Source organism: Drosophila montana, unplaced genomic scaffold (genome assembly GCF_035044405.1).
Source record: "Drosophila montana isolate Dmon_TW-CO22-7 unplaced genomic scaffold, ASM3504440v1 contig_1455_1, whole genome shotgun sequence".
Classification (NCBI taxonomy): domain Eukaryota; kingdom Metazoa; phylum Arthropoda; class Insecta; order Diptera; family Drosophilidae; genus Drosophila; species Drosophila montana.
Window position 1 is genome coordinate 688,395 of NW_026996406.1, and position 24,447 is coordinate 712,841.

The window sequence follows — 24,447 nt, forward strand, 5'->3', positions numbered from 1 at the left end:
TGTTATTGTTATTATTATTATTATCATTATTATTGTTATTATTATTATTATTATTTTTATTATTATTGTTATTATTATTATTATTGTTATTATTATTATTATTGTTATTATTATTATTATTATTTTTATTATTATTATTATTATTATTATTATTATTATTATTGTTATTATTATTATTATCATTATTATTGCTATTATTATTATTATTATTATTATTATTATTATTATCATTATTGTTGTTATTATTATTATTATTATTATCGTTATTATTATTATTATTATTTCAGCTCAGTCTCCTCTTTTTCTCCGAGTGCAGAGAGAGAGTGGCCCTGGAGGGGGATAGGGGAATGCGAGATAGATAAGTATTGCATGGAGCTGGCAGAGTCGTTGTCGATTCGCTCGCAGCATTGAATTGGTGTTAAGCACGAACCAGAGTGAATTTGGTAATGGAAATGGAAATGGAAATCAGCAATTGTCACTGGCGGGGATCGGGGATTGGGGATTGGGGATTGGGACAACAGGCTGGCAGCTGGCGGCAGTTGCTGCTGTTCGTTGGAGGCGTGCGGACCATGTCGAATCAATTGTTTTTTCTTAGCTTGGCGGACATATTCTCCGTCTATCCGGCCATCTTCAAGGAGCGCAGCACACAGCTGCGCAAGGCCAAGCAAATCTATTTGCCCAGCGACGAGGAGTGGCAGGACAAGATGTACTTCATGCTGCTCGAGATCCAGCGCCAGGTGAACGAGTCCGGCGACATCAATATATCCCTAAAGGACATCGATAAGCGGAACAAGCCCGCCTTCGATCCGGAGCGCATCACCAAAATCATCTCGCCCAGCATCAGTCCCAACGGACGGCGCAGTCGCGTCCTCAAGCACTGTCATGCGACCACGGTGAGGATTCGGCTGAAGGCCAGCGCTCGCTGGAATCTGCCCACCATTGCGAATGCGGCCAAGCTGTTGCGCAAACCCGCCCTGCCCGTTGTTTTCCAGAATGAGCACGAGATGCGGCTGGCCTACTCGCTGATCTACGACGTGTTTCGCTGTGAGTAGCGGTTGCTTTGAGATTCTATCCGACATAACCTCACTTTTTGTTTTCAGATAAAACAGTGTTGTGCAACGCCTTGTCGGCTATCGGTTTCTATGAGCAGGAGCGCAACAAAAAGGTAAAATAAAGTGGAATTTCGTAGTCGTAGGAGTTGTTTATTTTTATATCTCAATTATGACTGACTGACTGATTGATTGACTGATTGATTGACTGACTGATTGATTGACTGACTGATTGATTGACTCACTGACTGATCAATGCATAGCTCGATCTGAAAGAAGGAAGCTGTTTCTTTTTTACTATACCATGTTTTTGTGATCTAAACGAGTTCAAAATCAGAGCTTGTTAAATTTCTCGCACAATTTTCGTAAAATTAAGTTCTAGCTGAAACTTATTTTATACCTGCTTTGCTGATTTTGCGTAATCCACTTCCAAAAGCGGAAAATGGGCGAAATTCGTATTCATGTTTAAAGAAGTATTTGATCGAAAGCTGGCAAACTGCGTGAAAATGAAAGCTTTCGCTAGAACGCGTGGATTTAAATTTTCTCGCTGGTGGAAAAGTGAAAGTTGCAATAAAATGAATATATACATATTTACATATGTATCCTTAGCATATATATATATATATATATCTATCTTTATATATCTTTCCGTAGTACATCGAGGATGAGCAGCGGATTTGGTTGATGCTCTTCGAGCTCTACGATCGCGACTTCAAGAATCGCAACTCGGAATATCACGAACAGCAGGCACAGCTCTATAAGGAGGCGCAGGTAACAGGTAGGTGGCCATCTCCTGCCCATTCAGTTAATCCCTGACGTTCCTCGCCAGAAATTGCGAATGTGCTGTGGCAGCATCGCGTGCGCCTGGCCGCCTCCATCTCCCGCATGCGGATCGGCGTCGGCGCCCTCCGACTCTCCCAGCTGCTGCCCATACATCTGCAGAACGAGAAGGTGGCCATTGCGGCAGCCAATCCCGTTGTCACCGGCTGGATAAATCCCTTCCTCGTGCGGTAAGTCAGCCCTGCCCGTGGCCAGCTGCAATTTGATAACTTCCCCAACCCAGCAACAAGTCGGAGGCGAATAAGATACTCACAGAGATGGGCTACACGGTGCACGGGCCGGACGATGAGCAGCCGCTGCTGGAGCAGCACTGCAAATGGGACAACATTTGCCCGCTGGTGATATCCATTATACCCAAGGATCGCAGCGAGTTCACCAAGTCGCGTCTCATGACCAAGCACTATTTTATTATGCAGGTGACCTTTTGGATAGACCCTAATCCCGTCCAGCTTTCTCTAGATCTCCCTTTTGCAGGACAAAAACTTTTCGTATGGCCCGGCGATCATGTCCAAGCTCATGGACTATTTCGAGCTATACGGTAAATAGGCTAAATATTTATGGATTTATTTGGAATATTCTTTATGTCCATGTCAACCAGGTGACATACTGCAAACCCATGTGGATTCGCCCCGCTCCACCGCGTACCTGGCGGCACTTTTTTACTCCGTGAATCGCGTGAATAACTTTTATGTCTACGGCGCGGGCGCCAATCTCAAGGATTACCGACGCTATATGGAAACCATTGGGGTAAGATTCAAATATATCCCTCTCATAGAGATCCCTGGAGCCGCAATCTTCCCCTGCAGGTCAACAACATACGGCTCTTTGGCGACGCCTTCACCTCCTTTCCCATGGAATCGAATCGCTTTCGCAGTGTTGTCGGCGTCTTTGCCACGCCCCCGAATTCATTTAGCGCCATCTCGGATCCAATTGATTTGATTTGCTCCCGTGGCGGAGATCTGAGCATGCTCGAGGTGCTCACCGAATCGGAGGTCAGCGATGAGGGCAAACAGCGCGTCGGCTGCATTCTGGAGGAGCAGCTGCTCACGCTGACCATGTCGATGTCGCGGCCGCAAATCCAGTTTGTGCTTTATCAGACCCATTCGATAGTCGGCACCGAGAACGAGGATATGGTGCAGCATGTGCTGGGCGTGATCAACAGGCTGGCGCTGGAGAAGCATCGACAGGCGTACCGGGAGGTGAAACGGCTGGAGGCCATTGCCGAGGCTGAGGCGGCCAATATACCCGCTGCGGCCATGTCCAAGGAGTCGCCGCGCAAAAAGGACAAGCTCGCCGCCGAGGATAAGCGCAAATCCCAGCCGGAACTGAACGCCAAGCCGGGCGAACCGACGGCGCCAGCGGCTGTCCAGCTGCCGCGCGTCGACAGCATCGATCTGATTGTGACGCCCGACATCGATGAGTTCGTCCAGGACACTGTGCCGGACATCTGCATCAACCAGGACAACTGCATCCAGCAGCTGGCGACGGGCAGCTACCTCTCGCTCGTCCGCCGCAAATCGCTCACCCAGCTCAACGAGAAGTACCTCATCCGCATGGCCGAGCGCCGGGGACTCTTCGGCAAGCCGGAGCGCGACAAGACCAAGACACGCGGCGTCAAGCTGCAGGAGACCAACGAGCCGCCGCCGCCGGATAACAACTATGACAACTGCTCCGCGGGCTCACGCAGTGGACAACAACATGCGGTGAGTGCGAGTACCTCAAGCAACTATTTATGCATATACATATACCAGGGATGGGAATACCACAAAACAAAAAAAAATGGTTCGTGGTTCGGTTCACGATTTGAACCAATGCTGAGTTAAGAGCTTCGCTTCGTGAATCTCTTTTTGCAGATCAAGGGAATCAGGGCTTGGTTGGGAACTTGTTTTAACAAATTTCTGTCAATTTTAGCTTAAATTTTGAAGGAAGATTTCACAATTGGTTCGGTTCACGATTTAAGCCAATGACTCGCCACGAGGTTCGGTTCGTGAAATTCTTTTTTCACATCGAACGATTCAGGTCTGGGTTTGAACCTTGTTTCATCAAAAATCGTCCAATTTTAGCTTACATTTTTAGGGCACATTTTACAATTGGCAGTTCGGTTCACGATTTAAGCCAATGACTGGTTCGGTTCATGAATCTCTTTTTTGGTTTGAACCTGGTTTCAGCAAATTTTTGTCAATTTTGGAAAAAACTTTTAAGCAATATTTTAAATAAGTTTTATAGAATTGAAAAACTATTTTTAAATGAAAAATAGTTTAGTTTAGATAATTAAAAAAATATGATCCGGTTCGGGCCTTGGTTCGGCTGTGCCTTGGGCATTTATCTAGTTGAAGATTCGGTTTATAGTTTACAAGAGTTGAATATTTGGCTTTGAACTGGTTTAGGGTTTAATTTTAAGTGTTTAAAAAAGTAAATTCAAGGCCGAACCGGTTCGATTTGGTCGATATTGCTTATATGGCGCTTCGGCGGAAGTCAGTAGGTGGAAATCAAGGGATATGTTAGTTGTCTTTCTTTTATGTAAGAAAAGACAAGATGGTTCTAAATCAAATCTTCCGCAGGATGAACCAAAGCTTAGCTCAGGCCTCAATTTGTCAATCGATTGAATTGTTTAACAAAAATTTAAAAAAAAAACACCAAAAACTGAACTGAAGGATTTGGTTCACAAAGGGAACCAGTTTCAGGCAGGAATTTTGGTTCAATTTGTGAACCGCTCCACTCACAAATTCCTTCGAGTGAGCAGCCCTGGTTTTTCCTATTATACAAATCAAAATATTGTACGTGACGTGACGCATTTGGGCCCAATTAATATAAATGACAGTTGAGCTGATATAAAACAGCAAAATTGGCGTCAAACTATCCATTGATTTATGGCAGATATCTGTAAGATATATACAAATGATAAGATAGGCGGGAAGCGACACAAAACCATGCCAAGAAATCCATGGGCGGGTGTTAGACTTTACACTTTATTGTAAACAACAATTTGAGAGGGGGTCGGGTGGGTGGGGGGGGGGGGTGGTTTAGTGAGAGCGGTGGGGGGAGGGGGGGCACTTGGGACTTATGATCTAATAATTAACATGCGCCATGGCGGTGTCAGAGTTGCAATCATCATCAACAACAACAACAACAAACAGAGAGAGAGAATCATCAAATCGGGCGCAGCATCCATCCACCTGACTATTAGATTGGGGTAATTAGCATGAGGCATGCAATCGCAATTGGAATCGCAATCCGGGGCTTAGTCACAGCAGTTTACGAAAAGAGATTAGGTCATGGCATTGGGTTAGCTCATTCCAATCCAATCTCTTGGTGCTATTTCCGCCAGCCGCTGCCGCTGTTCGCCTTCACATTCTTGCCCTGACCCTGACCCTGACCCGGACCCTGCTGCTTCGACTTGTTCTTGTCCAGCTTGCTGTTGGAGTAGCCTCCACTCCCGCTGCCACTCCCGCTCCCGCTGCCGTTGTAGCTGAAGCTGGACTTGAAGGAGGGATTGCCGTTGCTCTTGAACATGGGATTCGTTTTGCCAGCGCCAACCAGGGGCGCCGACTGATTGTAGTAGCTCCTGCTGCTCTGCTGCTGATAGCCCTGCGTGGAGTTGGCGGTGCCCTTTTCGGACATTTGGCGGCCGTACGAGAAGCCCGTGCTGGCCAGGCCGACGGACGCAATGCCCAGGCCCATGCCCACGCCGGAGCCCATGCCCATGCTGGAGCCCACGGTGCCTGTGCCGACGCCGCCCATGCCGACCATGCCAAAGGTCTGCTTGTGGCTGGTGCTGAACGTGGCGCCCTGCTCCCCGCCCAAGGGTCCGCTCTGCGTGTAGAACTGTTGCTGCACCTCGACAATATAGCGATAGGCCTCCTCCATGCTCTTCGGGTTGCGTCGCAGGATCATCGAGTGCGTCGGCTCCGGCAGATGATCCCGAAACACTTGCAGCGTTATACGCTCAATATCCTCCAGCGAGTACAGGGTATCATTGTGGGTCAGCTTGCGATTGAGCAGTCGCTGCTTCAGCTTCGACATCTTCTGATAGTACAGCTCGATATTGGAGTCGAGCACGGCGCTGCGGATCTTGTGTATCAGCGCGTAGCTGGACTCGCGCTCCGCAAAGCTGTGCAGCAGCTGCTCCTTCAGCTTGTGCCAGGACTCGGCCTTCAGCAGAGCGCTCCCATTGCCCGCCTGGCCGTGGCCGTTGGCCGTGCCCGCCGGAGCGCTCAGCTGCCGGGTGAAGACCGCATCTCTGGCCCGATCTGTGCATTTGTTCTTGATGTGTCCAATCAGCTGCGCTTTGTAGTAGTCATCGAATGTGTTGATCGCGGGCATTAGGGCGTCGATTTTGTGTAGAAACTGCGGCAGCTTGCCGGCATCGGTGCCATCGAAATTCTCGACAAGCTTCAGGCGATTCAGCACTTGGTTGTATTTGTTCACGAAATCGGGATCCATGTCAATCGCGCTGTTGTTCTCGTTCCCTATCGATGCGATCTACGCGACGTTCCATGCACGACTACTAGTATATGCCGAAAAAATAAAAATAAATCTCAAGCGAATCGCGTTTCAAAAATCAAATAACAATTTCGCGCGCGCTTCCAATAATAATTGTTGCCGTTGTTGCAGTTGTTGTTGTTGAAATAAACAGATTTTAGATTCTTACAAAATGTATAAATTAACATTCATTAACATGAATTTTACTTCGAACACTACGAACAAAAATACCCCCAACAACAACCGAACCGAACGAATGCGAAATTCGAATTGACACAAACCAACAACCCGCGATACGGCAAACGGGAACGGAATGAATCGGTCGACCGCTCGCTCGCTTCGGTTCGGTTTCGGTTCGGGTTGGGATCGGTTCGGTCGACCGACCGACCGTTCGTCGCGGTCGACCGTTCGCCTCGACTCGGTTCGTTGTCGGTTGTCCCCGCTGCCCGATTGAACTGAAACGCCTCGCATTGTGGTGGTGGTGGTGCTTGTGGTGCTGCTGCTGGTGGTGCTTGTGGGAGTTGTTTTGTATACCCACTGGCTGAATCATATATGCACAAATGACAACAAATAGGAGTGTGAAAGCCAAGGCTGGCTCGAGCAACAGATACCCTGTACACAGCTCTGACTAGACAGTCATATTCAAAGAGGGGGAAACTTTCATTTTTCAATAACTGCTGTGCTGATTGTTTGAATAGAATGCCATTTTCATGTATACACCAAAAGTTAAGTTTATTTTGTATGCTCCACTGTTCTATAAGGGTAACATTTTAGATATCATTCGATGGGGGTGTAATCCAAAAATGAAGGGTATTCCCCTAGCTTATTTAGTATGTTCCACTCTCCTAGACAGTTGTAAACTATACAATCCTGGATGCCTCTATATCTATTTCGATTTTTTTAACTCGTTAATAACCGATTAGTCAAATAAGACCATGGAGTACAAATCGATATTTATCGATTCTTTTGTAAAAGTGAAGGGAGCTATCGCAATAATTGTATCATTATTCTACATATGATAAACGACAAGCTTCATATTCGGGAAATTTGGCATTTTTGTCTTTGATAATCTGGGAAATATGTCCAAAACTGGGGGCTGATATTACCTATTTATAGGAATTTTTCCGGGAAGTTTTATTTTATATAATATTTTGATTGCATTTTGGAAAGTAGAAAAGTAAAAAGCACACATATACGAGAATCTGTAAGAAAGATAATGCTTCTAGTTCTGCTACCAGTTTAGACTCTGAGATCAATAAGATCAACAGACAGACAAACAAAGCTAGAACGACTTAGCTGATCAATCCTGATGAATATATATCTCACCAATATACCCTTTGTAGCTCATTCGCAATGGATACAGGGTATAAAAACACACGGGCTCGACGATCGCACATATTCATAGGCAACGCTTTGACAGATAGAGATAGTAACAACCCAGCAAACACACAACACAAACACACACACACACAAACACACAACACACACACACACACACACACACACACACTCTCTCTGGTGACACGCACATAGATCATAGATCGAAAAAGCGCACACGAATCGAGCTCGGAATCGAAGCGTAGCCAAAGTTTTGTAGATTTCCCAAGCGAAATTATTGAAAGATTTCCATGAAGATATAGCCAAAGATTGCCTTAAGCTATTCGAATAGGCAAGTTAAGTTTTAATTTGTTTGTTCAAGGATTCGCAAAAGTCACTTTGAATATAATTGAAAAACTTTCTATGGCCTGAGGTGTTCGTGGGGGGGGGGGGGGGGCAGGGGCGGGTCAATTAAAGTCTATCAGTCAATTTACAATATATACAATAATAAAATCAGTAAAAAGTCTTCACATAAAATCAATTGTTATTTAATTTGTGCGCTTGGTTTTTTTTTTAAAAGTCTTCTTCAAGAGTAAAAAATAAATGTTTATTTTTCTTTTTTTTTATGCTGACGTTCATATTGAATATTTACATTGATCTATTAACAATATGCTGTTAACTTTATGAGAATAAATGTGTAAATAGCATTTTTTCAAGAGCATTTTGTATATGAAAGAATATCCATTTTTCTAGAGAATGACTGTACCATGGCCTTGATCGTATTTCTATAGGAAACACATTAGTAGGTTTATCAAATATATTATAATATATATAAATATATTTAATACCAATTAAAATTGTGTTGTTTTTCGAAATGAAAACTCTCAACAAATTAGCCTATAGATAAAAGCAAAAGTATTTTTCCGCAGGAAACTTATATTTTAACCCTTAACAAATGCCTGATATAGAAAATTTCCTCCTGTTTAAATTTATTATTATTCAATCTAATTTCGAATATCTTTTTAGTTTACACAAAGCTAGCCCTTTCTTTTTGTCCAACTTTTGTGTCTCTAAAAAAATTCCACAAATATTACTCGTTGATCTAATTTTAAGTCTCTTTTCTATGTTTCTTTTTTTGTGTGTCCAAATTCTCTTTTTTTTTCACCAATATTTTTGAGCTTCTAAAAAATCCAATTCAAAAATATTTTTTATTTAAGCTTATTAATCGTTGCTTCTTTTTTTAAGTTACCAATTTCTTTTTTTTTATCAATTTTTAAAGTTGTTTTGCTTCATTTTATGTGATTTTTTAAACTACTTTTGAGTATTTTTTCGTGACTCGCTTCTTTTTTTAAGTTTCTAAATTCTTTTTCTCAAAGTATAAACAATTTTTTGTTGTTGTTTTGCTTTATTTGATGACATTATTTAAACTCATTTTGAGTATTTATTTTTGACACACCTTTTTTTTAAGTTTTTAAATTTTGCTAACTATTTTTTGCTCTTCCAAAAAAGTTCTAAATCAAATACACAATTCATTAAGCCAATTGCGAGTGTTTATTTATAGCTCGCTTCTTTTTTTAAGTTGCCAAATTCTTTTTTTTCCCAGCTTCTAACAATTTTCTTTGTTTTTTTTTTCGCACTTACCAAAAAAGTTCCAAATCGAATATGTCGTAGATTAAGCTAATTGTGAGTGTTTATTTATGGCTCGCAACTCTTTCTAAGCTGCTAAACACTTTTTTCTTGCCAACTTTTAATATTCGGCAAAATGTATTTTGCGTTTCGACACGAAAACCCGAAATCGTATCTCGGCCCGCTTCGATTGTTCTGTTGTTGTCTCTGCGTGACACACAATTGGCATATATGACGACGATGTGTACAGAATTTTATTGGACCCAAACCGTACACCTCTTGCCCCTCCCCACCCCGCCCCCCTCTGTCGCCCGCACACCTTATCGTGGGCGCTTTTAAGGTCTGGTGCGCCGGCGTGCGCGATTCAACTAATTAGCAACAATTTTGAAGCGTTAGCGGCTTGTAAAACTGTTTAATAATAGCCGAGCCCAACATCAACACCAAAACCAAAACCAAAACCAAACCCAGAGCCCAGAACCGTAGACCCCATAGACAGAGAGCCAGCCGGAGGACGCCTGACCGGCTGCTAGGTGTGTGTGTGTGTGTGTGTGTGTGTGTGTGTGTGTGTGTGGGGGGTGCTAATTCGAGCCACGGCTCCAAATTGATAAGCGCATTTAATTGCCCTCAGCTGCGACTGGGACTGCGGCTGGGTCTCGGTCTGGGGCCCGGTTCGACTGTCAGTTCGCATTTGTTCAAACCGCATTCGCGATTAAAAACAATTTACAACTTGCAACTGTAATTTTTACAGTAATTATGTAAACAACAACAAATTGTAAATCTTTGCTCTGTGCGCCGCCGCCGCCTTGATAAGCAAGTTCAGGGCCAAGGCCACGGGGCCACAGTCCCCCGAGACTCGCAGTCGGAGTCGGAGTCAGAGGCCGCCCGCAACCCGCCGCCCGCAAACCCGCCGCCCGCATCCGATCCCAAAAGCAAACCCAACTGAATGGAGTTTCACTTATCACACAAAGCTTTGAATCATTTGCAAGCCAAATTTAGCGTAACATTCTTCTAAGCGAATTACAGTAAGAAACAAATACATTTTTTGCATATTAAACTATGAAAACTAATTATCTGGCACTAGCCGAAAATTAGATACACTTGCTGATAAATTGTTAGAAATCAAATTGAGCCAATTTTTAGTTAGAAACTTTTACACCAGTTCTAATTGGGCTAGATAAATAAATAAATAATAATATAATATATATATTATATAATAGTAATATAATAAATAATAATAATAAATTAACAAATAAATTAAAATAATAAATTAACAAACATAAAAATATATATTATAAATAATAATAATAAATTAAAAAATAAATTAAATTAAAAGTAATCCTAAGTAATCCAGGCAGCTGATAAAGCAGGACCCAGGTTCGAATCTCAGTCTAGTAGCAGTAAAAAATAAAAATAAATAAATAATTAAATTCACACTTATAAATTCCAATACAGCCATAATAAATATAATTAAAACAATCAAGTTTATACTAACAATAAAAAAAAAGACAATCATTATAAAATTTGTATGATCATAAATTGTATTTTGTTTATTATTAGTATAAACTTTTATTATATAATATCAACAACAAAATGATTACACCTATCAAGGTCGCAAAATAAGAGAAGAAAATGTCAATTTTTTGGTTCATGGTTCAAATCCACTCCTGCTTTAAGCCTTGATTCATGAAGTTGGATTCTAACATCCTTCTGCCTTGATTTGTCATATATTTTCCAAATTTGTTTTAAGACAATTCAATTCATAGTTTACAATTGCCCGTTGTTCTGAAATATATAGAAAGCCTTATATATTTTCATATACAAGGGCTACATTTGTGTTCTATAATAAATAGGGCTAAGATTCATAGAACATTAATTGTGACCAAATTTATTTGCACTAAGGATTAAGTTATTTTTACTATGAAAAAAAGTTCTTCAATTTTCGCTTGACTATTCCTATGACAGCTATAGGATATAGTGAATCAATCCGACTGTTATCAGTTTATAAACCATCTCTATCAAAAATAAACATCTTTACCAAATTTCATTAACATATCTGCAAAGAAAGCTGAGTTCCTATGGAACAGTCAGGTCTAATGGGCTCCCAGAAATGGTTTAATCAGCTCGCTATTCCGAGCAAGCTCTACATAATATCAAGATTTACCCCTGTTAACAAATATATAATGCTCATTGTGAGGGTATAATTAATAAATAGAAAATATGTTCATTGTTTGAAAAACGAATTAATTAAGTGCGCGTGCCTGTGCGCGCCTGTCTCGCTTCCATTTTCAATTCCATTTCCGAACCGATTTGGAAAACCTAACGCACAACAACAACAACAACAACAACAACGACTACAATAGGGCCGCCTGCAGCACCAGCGAGCGACCCACTCGAGCGCCATTCGTTCGCACCTGACAAAGGTGTCGACAACGCAGAGGCATCCGATAGCGTTTAATTTTAGGCGGCGGGAATGCAAACGCTTCTACGTTTTGCCCGTTTATATGGTAAGTCGTCATAAAGCCAAAAATAGAACAAATCAAAATTATTATGGCCATAACAACAAATTAAATTTTCGAAACGCACACAGCATAGCACAAAGCACAACAGTCGTCTGTGGTGGCAATATGCCTTCAAGTGTGTCACGCGCCTGGCTAGCGATGCCGTCTGGAATCCCAATCTGAAATTCAAGCTGCACTGCAAGCGACAGCTGCGCATCCGCAAGCTGAGACGCGTCCAATGGTGCCACAGGGAGCCGCTCCGCCTCCACATCACAGACATCCAGCTGCTCTGCCAGGTGCGCAGGTACAGTAAGTAGAAATCATAACAACTTATGGCAGCTATATGATCTATACAGATTATGGCATCAAAGATCTATCAGTGTACAGCTTATAATATTAACTATTGTAAAATATTTTATACATTTTTTGCATACAAAACAATCCAATGTTATGGAGCACACCTTTTGTAGATCAAGTGCCGTTTGGGTTTCAGCTTATTCGAATTCTTCTAATCTTCTAAGCAAATCAAAACTCAATTAAATATGCTATACTTTTAATTTAATAGGTTTGGACCAGTTTCGTAGTGCTTCTTAAAATGCTACATTCAAGTATTTGATACGTTATACATTTAAGTCTTTTCATCAAGTTTTCCTTTTTAACCGAGATTTAAAAAAATTACAAACATATCCTCTAAAAGTTAGTATCAATAAAATTCATTAATTCGCAAAGCAAAAGTGATACAAAACTTAATTAAAAAACAGAAATTTAAATCAAGTTCAAAGTCAAATTAAAACTTATTTTAAGGCCCAATCTCTTATTTGGGTGTGCTCAAAAATATGCAATACAAAATGCAATAAAAGAACAGAACAGCAAAAATTTCAGTTATTATATGTCTCGATAACAAAGATTTTTAATAATATGCCAGCAATTTGTAATAAATTATTAAATTAATTGTTGTGTTTGGGACTTTAATGTTGACAATCAGAAAATATATGTATATCACCTACAGTGCACGAGTTGGGGGCCATATCAACTAAAGTCAATCAAGTAACAGGCAAATGTAGTTATAGCTGCCAGAAAAAAAAATAAGTACATCTATATAGATAACTAAAGGCAATTGAGAACTTGAATTTAACACTGAGTACAGCATGTGTATATATAATATATATTTTTAATTTTTTAATGATTTGACGAATATTGAGCTATTGCAATTACCGACACTCGAGTGTGAATGGAAAATGTGCGTGTTGTGTTGTGTGTGTGTGTGTGTGTGTGTGTGTGTGTGTGTGTGTGTGCTTGTAAACGAATTACATGTATTTTTTTTTAATGCATTGCAATTAAAAATTCCGATAGCGAAACTTTACGATTACTAATGTATGAAATGTTGAGTAGTGTTGGAGAAAGGGAGCGGGGGGGCGACTATGAATATATATATATATGTATTTATTTATATTTAATAGTAGTAGTAATGCTGATACAGCGAGTATATCCTAATTGGGGCACGACTCCCAATGTGTGTCCCAGGCGCGCACCTGCAATCAATTAATATTTGAATGAATATATAGGAGCAACTCTTTTGCGAAAAACCACATCTCTCTCTCTCTCTCACCTGACATTCTCGACTGCAGTACCATTGATTCTGACAGCCGGCGCACATGTAGGTGGCCTTATAGCGTTCACAGTGCTGGCAGCGGCGCTCCAGCTCCTCCGGCCCATTCATAGTGGCACCCATGCGCTTGCTAACATTGTTATTGCTATTGCGATTGTTTTGATTCGCGCCGCGGTCCAGCGACTCTAGACCCTGCAGCAGCTCCGCCCGATACATGGAATGTACTTCGTTGTACTGAAATAACCAAAGGAGTCAGTGGGGTTATATGTAAGCTTATACTGTGGATGCAGTGCACCTACTTGCTTATTTGTATCGTTGCTTTTGCGCTGATTGCCTGTGGCCAGTGGGCTGCTGTTGTACAACGGCTTGGGTGGCATCTCATTATCAAAATGATTGTCCAGCGGAGTGGTTTGGCTGCGTCGCGTATCCTGTGGCTGCTGCAGCTGCTGTTGGCGATACGAGGAGCTTCCAGCGAGATCCGTTGTAGAGCCTGTCAGCTGCTTGGACTCGTTGATAAGCTGCTGATAACTGCAAATGGAATTGTTTAAAAACCTCAACTGTAGCTGAACCTAAGGCTATATAATCCTACCGTGACTGTGGCGGCTGTTGTTTATTCCGCTTGCCGAGCAGCTCCTCGGGCTGCTCTCGGCGATAATCCTCATGCACGGCAGTAGAGCGTCCATAGATACTCGACCGATCGCCCACTATGGGCGGCAGTGATGCACGCATGGCCGGCACAGAGTTGCGTCTGTGCAGCTGCTGCGTCTCATAATGCTGTGGCGGCGGCGGCGGCATGAACAGCTCCGCAGAGGACGGCGCCTTCTCCTGCAGGCCCAAAGCGCTGGAGGATTAAAGAACAACAAATTAAGTTAACAGTCAAACCGTCAAATCACAACAAACATACCCGCGCAAGACTTTAATATCATCCAGTCCATTTTCCACTCTGTTGATCAGCTGCTCGACCGCGCTGGAGCCACGGCGCGAGGGCATTGGCGCATTTTGTTCGTTGTGCAGCAGTGAATGCATTTCATATAGCTCCGATGTGCTGCAGTTTTTGTTCAGAATCGAGGGCAGTATCTCCTTCATGATAAGTATGCGCTCTTTGCGCTCAATGCGCGCCAGCAGCTCCTCCTTGATGCAGCGCAAATGCAGCAGACGATTATGCTCCTCCTCCTTCTGGCTAATCAAATTATCCAGCGTCTTGATGTCCGCCTCAATGCGCTGCTTCTCATCGCCATACGACTTGAGCTCCGGCTTGACGGCGCGCACCTTATCACTCATAATCTCGTCCAGCTCCGTGTACAGCTCCTTGACGCGCTGATGAAAGACCGCATCGCTGTTGCTGTTGTTCAGATCAACTGAGGATTTGTTGCGCGCTGCTGACGTGGGCGCCGCAAGAGTTTGTGTCTGCCTGGAATTGGATTCGGAGCGCTGCTTTGGACGTGGCGGCAGCTGTTGCTGTGGCTGCTGCTGTTGCTGCACAGGCTGCTGTTGATGTGGCGGCTGCTGTTGCTGTGGTGGCTGCTGTGGCTGTGGCGGCTGCTGCTGGTGAGCGTAGGGCGTGGCAAATATGTGCGCCTCGTGTGCTGCCTGCTGCTGTATCACGGCCGGCGCGCTGACTGTTTGAGCTAGAGCTGCGGCACTTGTCTTAATGCACTCTGGCGCAGCCAAGGACTTCTCATTCGGATAGACTATCTCCATGGCTTCCACTGGTGGTGTGGGCGTCTCCAGGCTATACGAGATGGCAGCCATGTTTTCTGGCTGCATCGTCTTCTTTTGCGCATAGAAGTCCATGTCGATAGACGGTGTCAACGTGAACGGTGAGCCCAATTTGAGCACAGGCGCAATTGATGGTGACTCAGTGTTGGTTCTGGACGCCAACAGCTGGGCAACAGTTGCTTGGTTAATGCTCGGCTTATTCGGAGACGCTGTCGGTGGTGTCGGGGGTGGTAATTGTGCTGCTGCTGCCGCCGCTGCTGCAACTGCAACTTGCTGTGCTGTTGTTGGCGCCTGCTTTGCAGGAGTTGCATAAACAGGCGTAAACTCTATAATGTCATCATCCACATCGACGGCTGGCAACGACTTGGTGCGCTTCTCCACATGCGGCTCAGTCGATGGCGGCGTGACCGAACGACGGCGCTTGAGTGTGGCCTCTTCCAGAGGCATATCCAAGCTAGCTCTGGTCTCAATTGCTGCTTTATAGCCCAGGTCTAGGGCAGGCAACTCTGGCATGTCCTGCTGTTGCTGCTGCTGCTGTATGCTGTTATTACAGCCGGCGGCCTCTTCTATGATCGGCTCTGCAGCTATGACCGGCTTCAGGGTCAAGAACTCATCCAGCACGGAGCCATTTTCAGCTGGCGTTGCCTCACTCTCTATTTCCAGTTGCAAAGTGAAAGGCGGTGGCGTCTTCGATGCCACCTGCTGCGGCTCATTGCCTGCCGCCGGCGTGTCGGTGGGCTTCTCCGGCGAGTCTTCATTCTCGGTATCGTCCAGGCAGATCAGCTCGGGCGACAAACTGCCCGTGTGGCTGCGACTACGACTGCGACTTGGCGTGCGTCCACTGTGTCGACGTTGTTGGTGGCGCGCCTGCTGCTCCCGTTCAATAGCCCGCTTGGCAGCGCGGTATTCGGCCATTCGCCTCGCCTGCGCCTGAATTTTGGGCAGAGCGCGTCGCAGCTGGCTCATGTAGTCGGTTTTATTGGTAACCCGTTGATTTAGCCTGCACGTAAAAAGCTATTTAATAACCACAGGTATTTGCAGAAAAATAAAAAATATGCATAGAGTTCTCTTTCGGTTGTCACTTTGAATGAATGTCAAAAAATATCAAATTGATTCATTTGACATAACAATTTCTTTGAATACAAATTCTGCTGGCTTAATTAGCTTAAAATTTCAACTATTTCCTCAAAGATCAATGTTCATATGTTTAAACCTACATCTCTATATATAATTTGTCGGACATGGACCCTTTTTTTGGTTCCAGGAACAGACATACATTTCTAAGAAAAGAACTTGTAAGACAATTGGCCTTCCATTAAAATCTCAAACCATAGTTGACCGCTCAAGCGAGCATTCACTGTAGTTACTAAAGCCCTGAAAAGGAGCTCTAGCTGGGCAATCCAGGCATTACTCAGTTATTGAGAACTGTTACGGATCTGTCAGAATATAATAATTGTTTAGAGTATTTACCATTTTATGCTGCGCCGCTTGAAATACAGATTCGCCTGGTTGTCCCGCTGCATTTGCTTGATTTGACGCTGCGTATGCTCCCGACTAGCTGGCGGCTTCGTTGACGCGGCGGCGGCGGCGGCATCCAAGTCATCGGATAGTTTACGGGGCGTGGTGGAGGTGCTGTCGGTTTTGTTCGGTGAGCTGTCATTGGATTTGGATTTGGCTGACTTGGCGGGCGTTTGCTTGCTGACGGCCACATCCATTAATGCATCGTCGTCCTCGTCGTGGCTGTATTCATCGCTGCTCAGTTGCGAATTTGACGAGTCGTAAATTTCCACGTTCGACATGGTTGAATTTGTTAGAACTGCCTGCACACACACACACACACACACGCACGCACACTCAGAAACTGAAATCTAAACACATGTAGTACGAGATCATATAATTATATGTTTGCTGGGCCATACTTACACGCTGCTGCTCACGTTTTACACAAATTCAATTTTTTTTCGCTCTTGCAAAAAAGCGTCGCGTCTGCCGGCAGAAATGGCTGTTGCCCTTGGTGCCGCCTCGCGAGTGCTTACCGTACGGTTGCTCAATAAGCAAAGCTGTGTTTGTCTTGTTATTTGCACACAATCGACCAAATGGCAATTGGAATAGTACTTCTTTTCTTAATTGTTTTCTAGCATTGCAAAAAAATTTGCGGCGACGACGGCTTTTATTCGTGTATAGATAGTGGAGGATGGCAATAAAAGAAGAAGAAATGTTTTTGCTGTTACTGACAACAGTGCACCTAACAGAGATTGAGCCGTTAACATTTGGTGAGTCTGTTAAATAACATACGGTTTTCTAATAACACCTCCGTTATGCGATTTATGAATTTAAGAACAATACTAAGAGTTTTTTAAATATTTTGTATGCTGGTGGTCAAAGAGTTCAACATAAAGCATGTTTGACACAGCAAAAAGTTAATTGGAAAATCGTCAATTTGAGCGGGCATTTGTTACGGCATAACATTTAATGTTAATGTAAACAGAATCGAATTGAGGGGAAGGTAAGGAGTACATATTTTGAAACTTATCGAAAATCTATCGAGCATTAAAACTCATCGATGTTGCATAAGGCAACGATACTTTTGAGTTATCAAAGCTCTAGTTTTTAAATAACAACAATTTGCATATGCTGCTCTAAAAGCATAACCAATAGAATTATTTATAGAAACGCTTTTTTCACGGCAGAGCTATAGTAAAACATATCGTAAATATGTCAATTACATTTAATAAAAGTCACAAACGGAATGCTCATTATCATTTTAAGTAGATTTTTAGCAGATAATTTGAAGCAGATCGAACATAGAGAGACAGCAGCCAATACACATACAGGCAACCACATGCAAACAAGCGAATGTTAACTGCGTGTGTATATGAATATGAATATATATATATATATATGTTTGTGTGTGTGTGTGTGGGTGATACCGATATTAATAGCGTGTAATGACTTGCATTCGTTCAAATGAACTATGGCCACCTTGCAGGGTCGTAAAAATACGTGTGTCCACACATGCACACACACATATACATATGTATAAATATGTGGGAAGCATGTTTGATTTTCTCTATCTTGACTGCTCGCCTCGGACGACAACTACGACAAGCGCTTAGGTTCTCGCAATTGATAACGGTAAAGGGTGATTAGTTTATTAATCATCGATATCAGCACCGTCTATGGAACTAGGGCAAACAGTTGGGAATATTTCGGCATTCAGTTGATCACAGCAGCTGGCTGTGCAAACAAGGAAGTCGCTTGTTTCGCTGCGCGCGTTTTTAAAGAAATATCCCCCCCTCCCCCCTGTCGCTGGCACATCAGATCGGTGAGTGATGATCATTAACGCTAATGATAATTAACCATTGATAAATATGATGATTAAGCATTGAGAAGAATACCTGTTTTTTGAAGTACACATAATCGAATGCCATAGTTCAATTGGCAACTTTATCCATATATCATTATCTGATAAATGCATTTAATAACTGTTTATGTTGTATACTTTTACGCATGTTAAGTTACGTAAAGATCTTAGAGGTTAAAGGAAAAGTAAAATAATTTGAATAACGAATTATCTAAGTAAATCAGTTATTTAGATAACTGAAACAAGCAGGACGCCGGCTCGAATCTCAGTTTAAATGTTGCCATTTGAAAGCTTGATAACTTATAACGAAATTCTATATTGTATAAATTTTTTTATAAATTTTTACTAATTAAAATTTTATAATAATTTTAAATTTGCGTTATTCTATTAATATTATTTATGACATTTCTTATCTTCAGTTTCAACATGGTCTCGTTAACGGAGCTGAAAAGAAATACAATATGCCATATGATAATTGCAATTACATTTTTCTCCTGCGGCCTGCTCTGCAATATCGCCCAATTCCTGCTCCTGATCCTGGTGAAGCCCTTTAATCCCCCGCTATTCCGAAAGCTATCGTATTATCCGTGCTACGCCTTCTACTCCCGTAAGTGATGAACTCAGCCCATTTGAGGTATTCCGATTTGAAGTATTTCGTTTTATCCAATACAATCCAGAGCTGGTTTCTGTCACCGAGTGGTATGGCGGCGGCCGAGTGCACGTGTACATGGACAGCGAGGATTTGAAGACCGCCGGCAAGGAACACGGTCTGATGATTATGAATCACAGTTACGAAATAGACTGGTTGTGCCTGTGGATACTGCTCGATAAATTTGGAATTTTGGGCACCGCCAAGGCGTTTGCCAAGAAACCCATTAAGTATTTGCCGGTGCTGGGCTGGGCCTGGTGGATGGCCGAGTTTGTGTTCCTTGACCGGGACTTTGACAAGGATAAGGAGATCATTGCCAAGCAACTGAAGCTTGTCTTCTCCTATCCCGATCCCGTTTGGTTATTGCTCACAGCCGAGGGCACACGCTTCTCGCCCGCAAAGCACGAGGCATCCGTGAAGTTTGCCCAGGAGAAGGGCATGATCCCGCTCAAGCATCATTTGATACCGCGTACCAGGGGCTTCACCACAAGCCTGCCCACGCTGCGCGGCATCTGTCCGGCTATTTATGACATCAGCCTGGTATTCAAGCGCGACTCAAAGGTGCCCGTGAGTCTGAATTCCATACTGAGTGGCGAGACGGTTACGCCATATATCTTTGTCCGACGATTCCCATTGGAGAAAGTGCCCGAGGGCGAGAAAGAGGCCGCCGCCTGGTTGCAGAATCTGTACATCGAGAAGGATCGCATTGTCGATAGCTTCCATGAGACGGGCAGTTTCTTCAAGACGTCGGGCATTAAAGAGGTGCCCCTCAAGATCTACGAGCCGCGCATCACCAGCCTCATCAGCTTCGCCGTGGTGGGCATCTGCTCCATGCTATCAATCTTCTACTACTTCGTCTCATCCTTGCTGGCCGCGAACTGGTTTGGCCTGATAACCATTATGACCATATTTGTGATATGTACGTATACCGCAAATTTTAATTGTATGCCAATTTTATTTACTGAAATGTTTTTCCCCTTGCAGTTTTCCTGCTGCTGAGAAAAGCGAACAACATGTCAAAGATCAGCAAGGCTTCCACATATGGCAACGCTGGTGGCAAATCGAAGACAAATTAGTTTAATTGTCCAATTTTGTATACAGAATACAATAGGGAAGATTACGTTTGCAACTAAAAAGGAGGCGTCTCCGCACCTTAAAGCTTGCGGATTCTTTGACGGGGATTAAGGAGATATGTACATGTTTATATGTATAGCGATTTAACGATTTTTTTAATGATTTGATAATAAAGAATGCAAAATAAAGCTAGTTTATATATTTTTAGGAATTACATGTCTGGACTTTGGCATAGACTGCTGACAGACACGAAAATTCTTCGTTTGCACTCGCTAGGCGTTAGTTCATAAAAAAAAAGAAACATTTGTCAATGAGTCAAGCTGATTAGATAAACATAATTATGATTATGGGCGTACTATATTTTTTAAGAAACAAAAAATTTGGAAACAGTAAGCGCGATAAAGTATTGGCAGCATTTTTATCAGTCTTTCTACCAATAAACGGTTACCGATTTATGGCAATCGTTGGCTGAAATGAACTTGAAACGAACAACAGGTAGATGATTATTTATGTGATAATTTTTCAAGCTAACGTAATAACACAAACATATGTATTTTATATTTTCGCCATTATTTTTAGGTTATGTTTTGTAGAGCTTTTGGTATTTCAAATGTTGCTGTTTGGCGCGTCAGCTACTCTGCTAAAGCCAGGGCGGCATTGGCAGCCGCTGATTAATCGATATGTGCTGCTAATCCAATCGATAGTTGTGTTGATTGCGGGCAGCGCTAGTTACACGAAAACAAATATCATAAACAAAAGACAGTACGCGGAACGCACAAGAAAAGTTGGGATAAAGTAGATTATGTTGCAAGAGAGCACACACTTCTCGTCATCAAATTATAATGGCTTCCACGATACGAGCAACTTCTATAATAAGTCAGGCTTTACGGAGCTGCTCTAATCAATAGGAATTTAGCAGATATGTACATGTATGTATGTATAGCGATTAGGCGATTTTTTCAATGAGTTCAAAATGACGGCATTTTTTTATATATATGTAACATTAGATGTCTGGACATCTGGCATTGACTACTTGAATTTTTCGTATGTATTCGTATACTTTATAAAAAATTATTGTCAATGAGTTAAGCGCTGATTAGATAAGGTTAAAAGAAAACGGAAAGTTTGGAAGCAGTAAGCGCTTTAAGTAGCGGCAGTATTATTCATAAGCTTGTGTATCAATTATCAGTAATTGCAATCGTAAACTTTAAAATAGTAACATGTAGATTGTATGAAGACTATAAAAAACAAGTAGTAAATATTGGCAGTTAGTAAAATAATTTAAAAATGTTTACTCCAAACGTCGACCACGAGCCATCCAAATCTTCAGCCCAAATGTAATTTTTATTAATTTAATTCTGTGCTAATGTCTTAGAACTATTGCCATTTTAAATATGCCCGCCAATTGCTGCATCAGCTGTTCAGCGGAAAAGGCATAAACCAGGGCGACACTAATAGTTGCTGAATAATGTGCTTAATCGATTAGTTCTGCTGGTCTAAACGATAGTCTTATCGCTTGTCTTGCAGCGCTAAGTGCACGAAAACAACTATAATTGACAAAAAACAATTCGCGAATCGCACAAAAAAACGTTGCTAAGAGGTAAATTGTGTTGCGCGTTCAGAATAAATACGAAATCTACATACATTTAAATGCACAACAACTTAATTGGTATCAAGCGTAACGAAGAAGTGATAGATTGGACAACAGTGCGATTTGTATACATATATGCCATATATGCCATGGCCATGTCAACTAGATAAATATTTATGGCGCTAAGCACAATTTACACGCGATCATTGAACTGAATAGACAACAAAAGTGTAACTAATAATAATTGTAGCATGAAGCTATCACGTTGGCAAAAACAAACACGCACGCACACTAAAACACACGCATACACACACACACAGACACACACACGCACACACACACATAGACACCCTCGCGCGTTCCCACATTTTGTTTGATGTGAAAAAAAAAGTATCTTCATACATACGTAATATATGCAAATAAGTTGGCGATACAAACGTACGTGCATTAAGATTCATTTATGACATGACTGTGCGGACTTTGTCCAGTTCACAAGGCAATAATAATAATCTATATACGAATTGCATTGCTGTCTTGACAACCTTATCTCACCCCGCTGGCCACTGTTTTCTCAGATAAAGACAGTACTTGATTAAACGGTGCATATGTATATATGTATGTATATCTATTGACTGCGCAATCTATGGCTACTTGAATTGGCTAAGGTCTATTCTGCTAATTGACCAACCCAGCTGGTAAATTGATTAGAACTTTGCTCGCATTCGTTCCGCAGTTCTGCGTGTGCCAAGTGTGTGTGAGCTGGTAATAAAATCGGCAGAAAAAAAAAGTTGCTATATATACACCATATACATATATAGATACTTATATTGTGCTTATTTTAAGTCTTATTACGTAAAGTTGTTTAACTACCAGATTAATATACCAGCATATACCCTATCATTTGACTCTTTTAGAATATCCAAGGCGCGACCATGATTACGTTAGAGGAGCTAAAAAAACTGAGACTGATCCATCTATGCATTGCCATAACATTCTTCACCAGCGGGCTGACCATCAATTTTGCCCAATTGTTGCTGCACATTTTCCTGAAGCCTTTCAATAAGCATCTCTTCCGCAAGCTCATGTACTATCTATGCTATTCCTTCTACTGCCGTAAGTAATTGTGTCGAGCTCCAATAGTTTGATACTATATCCTTCCCCTTGCAGAGATAGTTTTTGTCGCCGATTGGTATGCGGGCTGCAAATTGCGCGTCTACATGGACGAGGAGGATGCGAAAAAGTACGCTGGCAAGGAGCATGTGCTGCTGATGATGAATCATAAATACGAAATCGATTGGCTGGCTGGCTGGATGATTTGCGATAAGGTCGGCGTACTCGGCAATTGCAAGGCGTACGCGAAGAAGCCCATCAGATATGTGCCCTGCATGGGCTGGGCCTGGTGGCTAGCCGAGTTTGTCTTCCTCAACCGGGACTTTGACAAGGACAAGGAGATCATTGCCAAACAGCTGAAAATTGTTTACTCCTATCCGGATCCCACATGGCTTCTGCTGAATGCAGAGGGCACACGCTTCACACCAGAAAAGCACGAAGCTTCGGTTAAGTTTGCCCTGGAGCGTGGCATGACGCCGCTCAAGCATCATTTAATACCCCGCACTAAGGGATTTACGGCTAGCATGCCCACGCTGCGTGGCATCTGCCCGGTTATATATGACATTAACTTGGCATTTAAGGCCGATGAGAAGGTTTGTCATTATCCCTGTTATTCTTTGTATTTTCTCTATTCGCAAGCGCGCCTCTCTTTACAGGTGCCGCCCACAATGTTGTCCCTGCTTAATGGTCAAGGCGTCGAGCCTTATATGCTTATGCGACGCATTCCGCTGGAGCAAGTACCTGAGGGCGAGAAGGAGGCCGCCGAATGGCTGCAAAAGCTGTTCGTGGAGAAGGATCGCATAATTGATAGCTTCTATGAGACTGGCAGCTTTTTCGAGAAGTCTGGCGTTAAGGAGGTGCCATTCCAACTCTGTAAACCACGTCTCAGCAGTCTACTCAACTTTGTCGGCTGGGCGACCTATTCGTTGTCCTTAATTATCTATTACTTGATCACGTGCTTGCTGGCGTCAAATTGGACTGGTCTGATTACGGCTCTGTCTGTGCTTGCCATCTGTACGTATTCAAAGAACAGAAGTGATATTTTTCTACCAACTTATATGCCATTTTCTTATTTTACAGTTTATTGGTTAATGGGCGCTGCAATAACCAAAACACAAATCAGTAAAGGCTCCAACTATGGTTCGAAGAGCGCAAAATCAAGCGCACATTAATTTGTAATTATTTAAAAATTCGTTGTTTGTTAACGAATGTTTAGTCAATGAGCCAAGCTGATAATCTCACAATTATATCTACATATACAATTAACTTTTGATCGTGGATTTATGCCTGATACGTTTATCAGCCGTCCTTATCTCCAAGTTTTTGCTACAAAATGATTTTATGTTTTTCTTGGCTATAGGTGAGTTCAAGTTATCAGTTTGGTAATAAATTTAATAAATTATTAAATAAATAAGGCCGCACACTAGACATACACAAAGTTTAAAATGTATAATAATGCAAAAACAAATAATTAAATGATGCAACTACATTTTTAAGCTCGTTTTAAAAACTTCCACTA

General features: G+C 42.3%; 5 protein-coding genes across 5 annotated transcripts; 3 read left to right on the forward strand and 2 right to left on the reverse strand.

Moving 5' to 3' along the window:
• The first annotated feature begins 550 nt into the window (after positions 1-550).
• LOC135431758 (uncharacterized) lies at positions 551-12,460 on the forward strand. Its single transcript, XM_064687042.1, has 10 exons — positions 551-1,044; positions 1,101-1,165; positions 1,713-1,827; positions 1,879-2,059; positions 2,113-2,305; positions 2,364-2,427; positions 2,488-2,636; positions 2,696-3,592; positions 11,675-11,818; positions 11,902-12,460. The coding sequence occupies exons 1-10, from the start codon at positions 570-572 to the stop codon at positions 12,127-12,129; spliced, it is 2,511 nt and encodes an 836-aa protein (XP_064543112.1). The 5' UTR covers positions 551-569; the 3' UTR covers positions 12,130-12,460.
• Gagr (Gag-related) lies at positions 5,194-6,591 on the reverse strand. Its single transcript, XM_064687030.1, has one exon. It carries the CDS (start codon positions 6,330-6,332, stop codon positions 5,205-5,207), a length of 1,128 nt encoding a protein of 375 aa, XP_064543100.1. The 5' UTR covers positions 6,333-6,591; the 3' UTR covers positions 5,194-5,204.
• RAF2 (RING-associated factor 2) lies at positions 12,353-17,342 on the reverse strand. The gene is made up of 7 exons (XM_064686973.1): positions 17,064-17,342; positions 16,611-17,001; positions 14,326-16,140; positions 14,011-14,262; positions 13,721-13,949; positions 13,422-13,655; positions 12,353-13,344 (listed from the first exon to the last, which is right to left on the reverse strand). The coding sequence occupies exons 2-7, from the start codon at positions 16,937-16,939 to the stop codon at positions 13,303-13,305; spliced, it is 2,901 nt and encodes a 966-aa protein (XP_064543043.1). The 5' UTR covers positions 16,940-17,001; positions 17,064-17,342; the 3' UTR covers positions 12,353-13,302.
• Positions 17,343-18,205: 863 nt separating this feature from the next.
• Positions 18,206-20,415, forward strand: LOC135431741 (1-acyl-sn-glycerol-3-phosphate acyltransferase delta-like). Its single transcript, XM_064687019.1, has 4 exons — positions 18,206-18,465; positions 18,924-19,111; positions 19,182-20,072; positions 20,138-20,415. Exons 2-4 carry the CDS (start codon positions 18,931-18,933, stop codon positions 20,227-20,229), a joined length of 1,164 nt encoding a protein of 387 aa, XP_064543089.1. The 5' UTR covers positions 18,206-18,465; positions 18,924-18,930; the 3' UTR covers positions 20,230-20,415.
• Positions 20,416-21,702: 1,287 nt separating this feature from the next.
• On the forward strand, positions 21,703-24,417 carry LOC135430329 (1-acyl-sn-glycerol-3-phosphate acyltransferase gamma-like). The gene is made up of 5 exons (XM_064684956.1): positions 21,703-21,827; positions 22,733-22,931; positions 22,986-23,521; positions 23,585-23,942; positions 24,009-24,417. Exons 2-5 carry the CDS (start codon positions 22,751-22,753, stop codon positions 24,098-24,100), a joined length of 1,167 nt encoding a protein of 388 aa, XP_064541026.1. The 5' UTR covers positions 21,703-21,827; positions 22,733-22,750; the 3' UTR covers positions 24,101-24,417.
• Positions 24,418-24,447: the final 30 nt, after the last annotated feature.